Source organism: Mobula birostris, chromosome 3 (genome assembly GCF_030028105.1).
Source record: "Mobula birostris isolate sMobBir1 chromosome 3, sMobBir1.hap1, whole genome shotgun sequence".
NCBI lineage: Eukaryota > Metazoa > Chordata > Chondrichthyes > Myliobatiformes > Myliobatidae > Mobula > Mobula birostris.
In genome coordinates this window covers 62,990,039-63,002,970 of record NC_092372.1, presented here as the reverse complement: position 1 = coordinate 63,002,970, position 12,932 = coordinate 62,990,039, and the positions used below count along the sequence as shown (strand labels likewise).

At 41.2% G+C, this 12,932-nt stretch overlaps 1 protein-coding gene across 1 annotated transcript in view; it reads right to left on the bottom strand.

Moving 5' to 3' along the window:
- The window catches only part of nfxl1 (nuclear transcription factor, X-box binding-like 1), a 105,390-nt gene that overhangs the window by 20,867 nt on the left and 71,591 nt on the right, over nt 1–12,932 (bottom strand). Inside the window, exons 17-19 of the mRNA XM_072252755.1 lie at nt 6,557–6,723; nt 1,642–1,711; nt 946–1,050 (exon numbers count right to left, since the gene is read on the bottom strand). Of these exons, the coding sequence (XP_072108856.1) occupies nt 946–1,050; nt 1,642–1,711; nt 6,557–6,723 (342 nt within the window). The remainder of the gene's footprint in view (nt 1–945; nt 1,051–1,641; nt 1,712–6,556; nt 6,724–12,932) is intronic.

The window sequence follows — 12,932 nt, the reverse complement described above, 5'->3', positions numbered from 1 at the left end:
TTTATTGCAGTTTCCTGGTTCTAACTGGTTCAATTTCAACATGAGCATTAATCACTCCACAACTCCATCCTATATCAGAATGATTTTGACAGCTCTTCTCTCTCATTTCAAACATTAGTCCAACCATCTTTGTCCCTCTATCTCTGTCACATCTACCCTCAAGACAAGACTCTTCACACAAGTTCCTTTAAGAGGTCTTCCTTTTTTCTTCACGGTTTTCTCTCTAGCATAGTTAACACAACTGTAAACTCAAGTTCCTTTGCTTCAGTCAGTTTTCTTATCCCTCTTCAGCCTCTAACTCCTATTTTTTTTCCCTGATAACTTTCCATCACAGACATTCTACTAGACACGTTCCACAGCCTTGCTATTAGCAACACGCAGTACAATGAAAAGAACATAATCTGATCCTAACTGTTGCCTTAAATCATCTGGTCTCACTTTTTCAATATATTCCTTTTGTATCATCCATCTCTTCCCATTACCTCTGCTACTGAAAAACAGCTTGTTTTCTCCCTTTCCCACTAATGGCAACCAGTTTCAGAACTTTTCAGTTAACCATATCACTTTCCATTTATGCTGCCCGACTTGCTGAATGTTCCCAGCATTTATTTCAGAGCATCTCAGGTATTTTTCTTTTTCTGATTTAAAGGAAGATTTTAAAGTTGAAGTGTTATCTCCACTTTCCTCCCCACCCACCCAGCTTGATATGGTGAGTGCTTGAAAAATCTTGCATTGATAAAGATCCAAAGGCCTGTTGCTTGCTGAATCACAGGCTTTAGGATAATTGAGTTCCCAGTGACAAATGCAGCAGTGGATATTGCACACCCGCGAATGGTAAACCAGAACTTAATTGGCCAAGTGAAACTGCTGGGCTCGAACATATGAAATAACAAGGCAAAGTTCCTATTCTGGAATTTTCACAATGTATTATAATTAAGGTTTTACCTTTTTAATCCGCCTACAGGGGCATTTCATCTTCACTTTCTGGCTGCAGCTCTCTAGACAGTTACCAGGGTGGCAGATTGCTTTGCATCGATGTCCACAAGGTAACTGGAAAAAATGAAGATGATACACAGAATTTTGTTCAATAAATACAAGGAATAAAATGAAATAAGTGAAGGTCAGACCTAAACTTGCTCAAAATTGTTCCGTTGGAAGTTTACACCAAATAAGTACAGAAGGGTTGATTGTTTCATTAAAAAAAATCTCCACTTGACAGCTGCACAGCTCTTACTTGAAATGATTTGTCAGAGAGCATGGTTTTTAAATAAAGTGACTGCTATGATGTTGGGCTGGACTCATTCTGCATTCAGCCATCTGGATGGATTCTTTCTTGATGCAAAGTTGAAAATGAACTAACTTTAAGACAAGAGAAAAACTGACAGCTAAAAAATTAAATAAGGCAAACAGATGATGAAAAAACTTATAATTACTCAGTACTCTTTAGAAAGTGATATATTTTGGTCATCTTTTGCGCAAATTCAATTATTTAACATACAATTCTACAAAAAAAATCCACAATACTCATCCTTTGACATATCCAATAAGCATGTAGTATCTGGTAATACAACAGCCGAACATTCAATTTCTTAATAGGCTTAAATTCTACATTCTCTTCTAAAGGACTGTGCTTGAACATACCTGCTTAGGACATTGATTTTTGCAGGAATTGAGGTGAATTTTAGTTTTAGCATCAGCTGTAGTCATTTTTCTAAAAGAGAAAGAGTACGTGATGTTGAAAGACAAAATGTCGCATGATAATAACCTTAACGAGATTAGTTTACAAGGCAACACTTTTGTAGATCATTTACATTCATCTTTCCAAAATATTACCCAGAAATTTTCCCAGAAGCAGCTCCTTAAACAAATATACATGATTCACTTACTGATGTTCAACATAATTATAAAGATAGACAGACATCATACTCCTGAACTTGTTCCTATTTCATTCTAGTCACCTCTGAGAAATGTATTCTTAATTTCTTTAAACACCTCTAATGAGTAATGATGAAAATTTTAAGTTCAACCTTTCTCAATTATTAAATAATGGAATACAAATAATATAGTTTGAAGCACAAAAAAACAAAGCATTTATTTTGTTTAAAGGGGAGAAATATGAGGCTTGTACCATTGGATAAGCCATTCATTAGAGTCCCTATGCTCTGCTCCTTCTTTCCCTGACAACTGCTAAACCGACTAGCCCAATGAAACTTTGTAAATGATCCAACTCCAAAAAATAATAGAGGGCTATGGGTAACCCTAGGTAATTTCTAAAGTAAGAACGTGTCTGCATTGTGGGTTTTCTTAATCACTACATCGAAGACCCAACGGGAGAATGAGCGATACTTGACCTGCAACTAGGGAATGAGACAGGCCAGGTGACAGAAGTTAGTGTAGGAGAACACTTTGCATCTCGTGATCACAATGCCATTAGTTTAAAAGTAAATATGGGAAAAGGTAGGTCTAGTGCACAGGTCAAGATTCTAAATTGGAGAAAGGCCCATTTTGATGGTATCCAAGGATCTGGCATGTGTGGATTGGGACAGGCTGTTTTTTGGCAAAAGTGTACTTGGTGAGTGGTTGGCCTTCAAAAGTGAAATTTTGAGAGTACAAAGCTTTTATGTGCCTGTCAGAATAAAAGGTAAAGATAATAGGTGTAGGGAACTTTGATTTAAAGAGATATTGAGGCCCTGTTAAAAAAAAAAGGGAGTTCATTACTGGTAAGAGCAGGTAGGAACAAATGAGGTGCTTATGGTGTACAAGAAATGCAAGAGGACACTTAAGAAAGAAATCAGGAGGGCTTAGCAGACAAGGTGAAGGGAAGGGGAATCCCAAGGGATTCTACAGATATGTTAAGAGCAAAAGGACTACAAAGGACACCACAATAGGGACAGAGTTCCCCTTGTCCTCACCTACCATCCCACCAGCCTCCGGATCCAGCACATTATCCTCCGCATCTTCCACCAACTTCAACAGGACCCCACGACTAAGCACATCTCTCCCTCTCCACCCCTCTTTGCTTTCTGCAGGGATCGGTCCCTCCACGACTCCCTGATCCACACGTCCCTCCCCACGGATCTCCCACCTGGCAATTATCCCTGTAAGCGCAAGTGCTACACCTGTCCCTACACCTCCTCTCTCGCCACCATTCAGGGCCCCAAACAGTATTTCCAAGTGAGGCAACACTTTACTTGTGAGTCTGTTGGGGTCATCTATTGCATCCGGTGCTCCCAGTGCGGCCTCCTCTACATCGGTGAAACTGGACGCAGATTGGGGGACCGCTTCGTCGAGCACCTCCGCTCCGTCCGCCACAACAGACAGGATCTCCCAGTAGCCACCCACTTCAACTCTGCTTCCCACTCCCATTCAGATATGTCCATACATGGCCTCCTCTACTGCCATGATGAGGCCAAACTCAGGTTGGAAGAGCAACACCTCATATACCATCTAGGTAGTCTCCAGCCCCTTGGTATGAACATAGAATTCTCCAACTTCCGGTAATTCCCTCCCCCTCCCTTCCCCTATCCCTATTTCACTCTGCCCCCTCCTCCAGCTGCCTATCACCTCCCTCATGGCTCCACCTCCTTCTAATACCCATTGTGTTTTCCCCTATTCCCTCTTCACCTTTCCTGCCGATCGCCTCCCTGCTTCCCCTCCCCCACCCCTTTATCTTTCCCCTTACTGGTTCTTCACCTGGAACCTGCCAGCCTTCTCCTTCCCACCCTCCCCCCACCTTCTTTATAGGGCCTCTGCCCCTTCCCTCTTCAGTCCTGACAAAGGGTTCCGGCCCGAAACGTCGACTCATTGTTTTCACGGATGCTGCCCGACCTACTGAGTTCCTCCAGCGTGTTGTGAGTGTTACAAAGGACAAAATTGGGTCTCCCGGAAGATCAGAATGGTAACCATGTGTGGATGGGGAGACCTTAAATACATTTTTTGCATCTGTGTTTACTCAGGAGGTGGACATGTAGTCTATAGCAGTGAAGCAGAAAGCATCAACTTCATGGACTCTACAGATTACAGAGAAGATGCTGTTTGCTGCCTTGAGGCAAATCAGGGTGGATAAATCCCCAGGACCTGACAAGGTGTACCCTTAGGCCATACGGCAGGCAAGTAAAGAAACTCCCACAGCTCTAGCATAGATATTTAAATTATCCTTAGTGACAAATGAGGTACCAGAGGATTGGAGGATAGGTAATGTTGTTTTGCTGTTTAAAAAATGGCTCTAAAAACAAACCAGAAAATTATAGGCCAGCAAGCCTGACATCAATAGTGAGAAAGTTATTTATTGGAAGGTATTCAAAGGGACCGGATAAATGAGTATTTAAATAGACATGGACTGATTAAGGATAGTCAGCATGGCTTTATGAGTGGTATTATGTGTCCAACCAATCTTATTGAGTTTTTCAAGGAAGTTGCTAGGAAAGTTGATAAGATAAGGCAGTGGATGTTGTGTACATGGACTTTAGTAAGGCATTTTACAAGGTCCCGCATGGGAAGTTGGTCAAGACGGTTCAGTCATTGGCATTCAAGATGAGGTAGTAGACTGGATTAGACATTGGCTTTGTGGGAGAAACCAGACAGTGGTAGTAGATGATTGCCTCTCCGACTGGAGGCCTGTAACTAGTGGAGTGTCGCAGGAATCACTTCTGGGTCTATTGCTGTTTGTCATCTATACCAATGGTCTGGATGACAATGAAGTTAACTGGATTAACAAATTTGTGGATGACACCAAGGTCTGGGTGTAGTGGACAGCAAGGAAGACCATCAAAGCTAGCAGTGGGATCTGGATTAGCTGGAAAAATGGCAGATGGAATTTAATGCAGACAAGTGCGAGATGTTGCCCTTTGGTGGGACCAACCAGGGTAGGCCTTACACCGTGAATAGTAGAGCACTGAGGAGTGTGGTAGAACAAAGGGATCTGGGAATACAGGCCCATAATTAACTGAAAATGGCATCACAGGTTGATAGGGTCATAATGCAAGTTTTTGGCACAGGAGATGAGATTATTATGTTGATGCTGTCTTAGACATTGGTGAGGCTTAACTGTGTGCAGTTTTGGTCACTTACCTCCAGGAAAGATGTAAATAAGGTTGAAAGAGTATAGAGAATATTTACAAAGATGTTGTCGAATCTGGAGGACCCAAGTTATATGAAAGATTGAATAGGTTAGGACTTTATTCCTTGGAACATCGAAAATTGAGAGGAGATTTGATACAGGTATATAAAATTACAAGGGGTATAGATAAGTAAATGCAAGCAGGCTTTTTCCACTGAGGTTGGGTGGTACTACAACTAGAGGTCTTGAGTTAAGGGTGAAAGGTGAAAAGTTTAAGGGGAACATGAGGGGAAACTTCTTCACTCAGAGGATCATGAAAATGTGGAACGAGATGCCAGCACAAGTGGTGGATGCAAACTCGATTTCAACATTTAAGAGAAGTTTGGATAGGTACCATGCATGGATGGTAGGGGTATGGAGGGCTATGCCCCAGTGCAGGTTGATGGGAGTTGGCAGCTTAAATGGTTCAGCCCAGACATTGGCCTAAGCCCTGTTTCTGTACTGTACTTTTCTATGACCCTATGACTCTAAAGCAATATTTGATAGATTAGAGGAAGAGTGGAAAAAGGATGGCAGACGTGGGAGACAGCAACTGGATGACTCAGAAAGGCATTAAGGATGGTATTGAAGATGCAAGAGCTGCTGAAGTGGAAATCTGCAAATGGCCAAGAGTGAAGGAGTTGAAAGAAATACAGATGAAAATGAAGGAAAAATAATTTGGCTAGATGACAAAAGGGATTGGAGAAAGAAAAATCATGTACAATAAAGGCAAGAATGAGATGGCCTTTTGAGAGGCTGAAGTGAGGCAGAGACTAAAATTAGAAAGAAAAGTCAAATGGATTATGAATTTGTTCTCCAGTCATTTTTCCAATTTGGATTCAAAATAATTTTATGAAAGTAATTTCAAATCAAACAACAAAATCTATGTAACAGTAAAAATAAAACAGGAAGGAATAATATGAGCAACACACAAAATGCTTGAGGAACTCAGCAGGCCAGGCAGCATCAATGGAAAAGAGTATAGTCAATATTTCAGGCCAAGATCCTTCAGCATAATACGAATTTAAAGGAGAGGTGCTGGGAGTCCAGTAGATGATGGAAATCAAACAAGGATGTAGAATTGCTCAACTTCGTATCTGGAACATTATTTCAGCAAGCAAGTTAGTGCATGGCTAAGAGAGCTAAACAATGAGGGTTTTCCAAGAAAGGTGTGAGCTTGAGAAACAAGGAGCTTGAATGAGTACAATTTGGTAGAAAAAAACTGAGGCCATTGTTTAACTACTGTGGTTTTGGAAAAGAAGGATGACAAAGACCTTTTAGATGAAGGGGAGGAGGCAGTGGAATAAAGAGGTGGGGCAATACGAAGGGCTGAGAATAGTTTCTAACTAGATTTAACCAAGATGTAACAAGCAGTTTATAAAACACCCAGAATGGCTTGGTGCATTTGGCTAATTGTTGTTTCCCAAGAACAGTACAAGTAATTAAGCTTCAACATACATGCATTCTACGTAGAGGGTTGCCATCTTGCAATGACATTTGGTTCTGATCATCTGTGAACATGGAGCACAGACTCCTTCGTGACATGGCAGAGTGCATGGGTGAATGCAGCCAGGTGGCCGAGGATAGCTACATGCTTCTTCACACACTTGACAATCTTTAGTAGCCTATTCAAAACAGATAAAGTAACATTCAGTTTTCTATAATCTATGAATCAGGTTCAATCAGTTCAATCAGGTTAAAGTGTAATCACATGATAATCAAGAATACCAAGCAAGAGTCTGCAAAGAAAGGAAGGAATAGGTTAGCCTGTATTGTGTTTTTAATCTGGAGCACAAAGATTCCAGCATATTAAGATTATTGGGATGTTTTGCTAAAACACTTGCAGAACAGCATTTCAACTTTTGACCATGAGATGAGATTTTCAATGAAAATACTCACTCAATTCCTATCCAATTTCCAAATAATAACTAGCAACTTTTATGTGTGTTGCTTGAATTTCCAGCATCTGCAGAATTCCCGTTGTTTCCAAATAATAACTAATGCTTTGCCTCCCAATATACCTGTAGCTTTCCAACAAGAAAATGGAGTTGCTGCACTTTTTGTACACTCCAGACTTTTATATTACACTGACATAATGATCTTATTAAATTGCAAACTGTGCAATGCCCAACTCCTGTAGAGAGGAAGACATATTTCTATGCAAAATCTTTTCTCCAAATGGGAAATTTTAAAAGTGAATTACACTAGGTTACATGAAAAATGTAGTCAATTAAAAAGACATCTAGGTATCATTACATTAGGAATATAATGTTATTACATTACTATAACTGTAGCCACATACGACTACCGTGACACAAGTTAATTTTAACAGAAAATTCAATATTTCCCACACAATGCAAGTAAATATACTCGATTATCTACATCTTAAAAACCATCATTTAGTCAAGAAAGTACTAAATGATTATTTAATACTACGAGTAGCCAGTTCAACATGGCAATTTACCAATTTAATGAAAACACATGCATGTTCTTACAGGAGGTTATTGATCCTCAACCATCAGGCTCCTGAACCAGAGGGGCTAACTTCACATAAATTCACTCACCTTATCACTCAACAAAACAGTTTCCAAAAGTGTTGGAACTGGGGTTTGCTAGTGCCGCTTGGGGGGGGGGGGGGGGGAGGGGGGTTTAAACTAGAGTTTCAGGGTTTCAAGGGATGGGAAGCAAAGCGCCAGAACAGATAGTTGTAGAGACAGAGGTTGTTAAGCCTACATACAAAGTCAAGAATTGAAAGGTTGAGCATGTAGAACTAATGCTCAGAGCTGTGTATACTGCAGTGCAAAAAGTATTGTAGGAAAGGCAGATGAGCATAGGGAATGGATCAGCATGTGGTATGATGACATTGTAGTCATTAGTGAGACATGGTTGCAGGAGACACAGAACTGATAGCTCAATCTTCTGGGATTCATTGTTTTAGCCCCGATAGAGCAGAAGGACTAAAGGGAGGATGAGTGACTGTACTATATAGAGAAGGGGTAGGTAACCTTAAGCACAAATTATTTTCTAGCATGCGTTACTCATTAATTTGAGGCAAAACATAACTAGATGTATTTAAATGGATAATTCCCATATTTCAAGTTTCTTATGGCATTTATTTGGCCCACCATCCGCTCATTAATACACAATCCGGCCCACAGAGGCAGGAAGGTTGCCAACCACTGATTTAGAGAAAATGTCATGGCAGTACTCAGTCAGGACAGACAGAAGAACTCATCTAGTGAGGCTTTATAAGAACCGAGGAAGAAGAAAAGAGTGACCACATTAATGGGAATATATAGTAGACTACCCAACAGTCTGTGGGAATTAGAGGAACAATTTGCAAAGAGAACACAGGCTGCTGCAGGAAACACAAGGATGTGATAGTAGGTGATTTCAACTTGCCACACATTGACTGGGACTCCCATACTGTAAAAGGGATAGATGGGAAAGAGTTTGTAAAATGTGTTCAGGACAGTTTCTTAATCAGTGCATATTAGTCCCAACTAGAGAGATAGCAATACCAGATTTCCTATTAGGGAATGAGACAGGGCAAGCGACAGAAGTTTGAATAGGGAAGCACTTTGTATCTAGTAATCATAAAGCCATTAATTCCAAGGTGATTATGGAAAAGGATGGGTCCAACTCTCGGGTTGAGATTATATACTGGAGAAAGACCAATGTTGATGGTATCAGAAAAGATCTGGCAAGTGTGGATTGAGGCACGTTGGTTTCTGGGCAAAGATGTACTTGGCAAGTGGGTGGTCTTCCACAGTGAAATTCAGAGTACAGAGTTTCTATGTCCCTGTCAGGATAAAAGGCAAGGATAAGAGGTGTTGGGAACCTTGGTAATCAAGAGATATTGAGGCCCTGGTTAAGAAAAAAAAGGTATAGGCAGACAGGTACAAATGAGGTACTCAAAGGGTATAAGAAATGCAAGAGAACACTCAAGGAGGAAATCAGGAGGGTGAAAACATGAAGTTACGCTAGTAGACAAGGAGACGGAGAATCCCAAGGACTTCTACAGATATATTTAACAGCAAAAGGATAGCAAGGGACAGAACTGGTCCTCTGGAAAATCAGAGTGGTAATCTATGAATGGAGCCAACAGATGGAGGAGATCTAATTTGGATTTTTTGCATCTGTATTTACTCAGATGGACAGAGTCTATGGATGTGAAGCAACGCAGCAGTACGTTCATGGACCCTATACAGATTACAAAGGAGGTGTTTGCTGTCTTGTGGTGATTGAGGCTGGATAATTCTGACAATGTGTTCTCTCAACACTAGTGCAGAAATTGCAGACGCCACAGAGACATCTAAACCATCCTTAGCCAGGGTTGAGGTGCCAGAAAACTGGAGGATAGCTAATATTGTTCTGTTGTTTAAGAAAGGATCGAAGGAGCAGCCAGGAAATTATAGGCTTGTGAGCCTGACATCGGTAGTGTGAAATTTATTGGAAGGTATTCTAACAGATTGGATATATAAGTATTTGGATAAACAGGGACTGATTTGGACAGTCAACAAAGCCTTGTGTGTGGCAAGTCGTGTCTAGCCAATCTTGTAGAGTTTTTTTTTTGAGGAAGTTAACTGGAAAGTTGAAGGCAAGGCAGTGTATGTCGTCTCCATGGACTTGGGCAAGATCTTTGACAAAGTCCCACATAGGAAGTGAATCAAGAAGGTTCAGTTGCATGGTATTTAAGATGAGGTAGCAAATTGGATTGGACATTGGTTTTGTGGAAGAAATCAGAGAGGCTGTAGATGGTTGCCTCTGACTGGAGACCCGTAACTTGTGGAGAACTGCAGGGATCAGTGATGAGTCCGTTGATCTGGATGATAATGTGCTAAACCAAATGACACCAAGATTGGTGGTGTAGTGGACAGTGAAGAAGACTATCAAAGATTGTAGAGGGTTCCAGACCAGCTAGTGAAATGGGCTGAAAAATGGCAGATGGAATTTAATGTAGACAAGTATGAGGTGCTGCATTCTGGGAGAACCAACCATGGTAGGTCTTACAGAGAGAGCGGTAGGGCACTGAAGAATGTGGTAGAACAGAGGGATCTGGGAATACAGATTCATAATTCTTTGGAAATGGCGTCACAGGTAGATACCGTCGTAAAAAATGTTTCTGGCATATAGGCCTTCATAAATCAATGTATCAAGTACAGGAGTTGGGATATTATGTTGAAGGGGGTAGAGCAAAGTGATGATGGTGCTAAATGGCAACTCCTTTGCTTGCATCTTCGGAAACAGCTTGATTTCTATCTTTAATATCTCTTTTCTTCTCTTTCAAGGTTCTTGTGAAGACCCTGACCTGGAATTACACTCTGAATTCAGTTCTTTGTGGGAATGGGACCCGCTCACAGGCCCCATGACTGGCCACTTTTCGATATGCCAAAGACACGGCCTAGAAGACTAGCGCGCCTTCGAGGATACTGGATTTTCGTGGCTCTGGAGGCAGGTGGATTGAAAGCTGCACTGCCGTTGCCACCATCTGCTGTCTTGTGGGAGTACAAGGAAGATCGGAAGCAGCGGGCTTGCTGTTGGCTGTGTGCCCAGCAGCACAGAGCTCAGAAAAGGCGATGCAACAGACTTTCAATACCATAAATCAAGTTGTTTTGTTATGCCTCCCCTCTCGCTGGGAAACGGAGACCCACTTTTTACCCCTTATTAGGGAGAGAGAGTGCCTGCGGTATGTCGAATTACCGGGTGAATGAGTAGTCCTTGGGGCACTGCGAGTCTGTGTCTATATTGATGCTTTGCTGCACGCTTGAGTGCTCGGTGGGGGGTGCCAATGCTTTTTTGCTGTTGGGGGAGGGTCGTTGCTTTGCTGCTGCTTATGTGTGGGAAGGGGGAGCTTTGGGGTTTAATGTGAAAAAGACTAAGGAGCTGGTGGTAGACCTGAGGAGAGCTAAGGTACCGGTGACCCCTGATTCCATCCAAGGGGTCAGGGTAGACATGGTGGAGGATTACAAATACCTGGGGATATGAATTGACAATAAACTGCACTGTTCAAAGAACACTGAGGCTGTCTACAAGAAGGGTCAGAGCCGTCCCTATTTCCTGAGGAGACTGAGGTCCTTTAACATCTGTCAGATGATGCTGAGCATGTTCTATGGGTCTGTGGTGGCCAGTGCTATCATGTTTGCTGTTGTGTGCTGGGGCAGCAGGCTGAGGGTAGCAGACAAAAACAGAATCAACAAACTCATTCATAAGGCCAGTGATGTTGTGGGGATGGAACTGGAGTCTCTGACGGTGGTGTCTGAAAAGAGGATGCTGTCCAAGTTGCATGCCATCTTGGACAATGTCTCCCATCCACTACATAATGTACTGGGTGGGCACAGGAGTACATTCAGCCAGAGACTCATTCCACCGAGATGCAACACTGAGCGTCATAGGAAGTCATTCCTGCCTGTGGCCATCAAACTTTACAACTCCTCCCTTGGAGGGTCAGACACCCTGAGCCAATAGGCTGGTCCTGGACTTATTTCCTGGCATAATTTACATATTACTATTTAACTATTTATGGTTTTATTACTATTTATTATTTATGGTGCAACTGTAACGAAAATCAATTTCCTCCGGGATCAATAAAGTATGACTATGACTAACATTCTAACATTGAACTGTCATTCTTTGGGACACTCCTCTTTTCATGGATATTTGCCTAGAAAAAGAATATCAGGATATATATAGTATACATCTCTCTGACTTTAAATGTACCTATTGAAACCATTGAATTGGATAACACATTGGTGAGCCTTAATTTGGAGTATTGTGTCAATAGATAACACAGACCATTCCTTAGAATGCTGCATAGGGATCTGGTTGTATTGTGGTTGCACCAGAGCGAAGAGGAAGCTTTTGTGGATAATGCTGGAACTGGAAAATATTAATTTTGAGAATGTGCATAATTCTCAATATTAACATTAAACATTAATATAAATGTTAATGTATAAGGGGAACATGAGGGGGAACTTCTTCACTCAGAGGGTAGTGAGAATGTGGAATGAGCTGCCAGTGCAAGTGGTGGATATGGGGTCCATTTCAGCATTTGAAAGAAATTTGGATAGGTACATAGATGGGAGGGGTATGGAAGGTTATGGTTCAGGTGCAAGTTGATGGGACTAGACAGATTAATGGTTTGGCATGGACCAGATGGGTTGAAGGGTCTGCTTCTGTATTGTAGTGTTCTATGATTCTTCAAGATATAAACCAGAAACTATAGAAGTCCAGAGATTTAGGCATCTCTAAGGAGAGGTGCTTAAAATGCCACTGAAGATGTTCTAAATTGCTTGTAGAATGTGCTCAATACACTGATTCTTTTGTATTGATTTTTGGAAGTCATCTTACAGTTACATTAACCCTAATTCCAGAATCTTCTAATCATTCTTTGCCAAAAATATTTTAAGAAAGGAGAGCCAAGTATCAACTAGGATGCGAAATTTGGATCCCACGAATTAAACTGGAAGAAAATATTACAGAAATTAGAGTTGTACTTTCTTGAACTGACCAGCTTAAATTGTGATTTGATTGAACTTCAGTGTCAAGAAGAATTGCAAGTTTAGAGGGAATACAACTCTGGTGGTTGGGAATTGAGGATATAGGAATATAATCTAAAATCCATAACCTGATCTTCCACAACTTTCATTAACAATGGTAGAAATGAACCAATTCCTACCAATACCAATTAATAAGAATATCGTCACAGATCTAACTGAATGGGGATAACCAGCACAAAGGATGAAAGAATTTTCTTTGGAGTTTCTATAGCCATTGCTTATGGTCAGAAATTGCTAAATAGGCCAATGGAAAAATAGGGTACTGCTCATCAGGA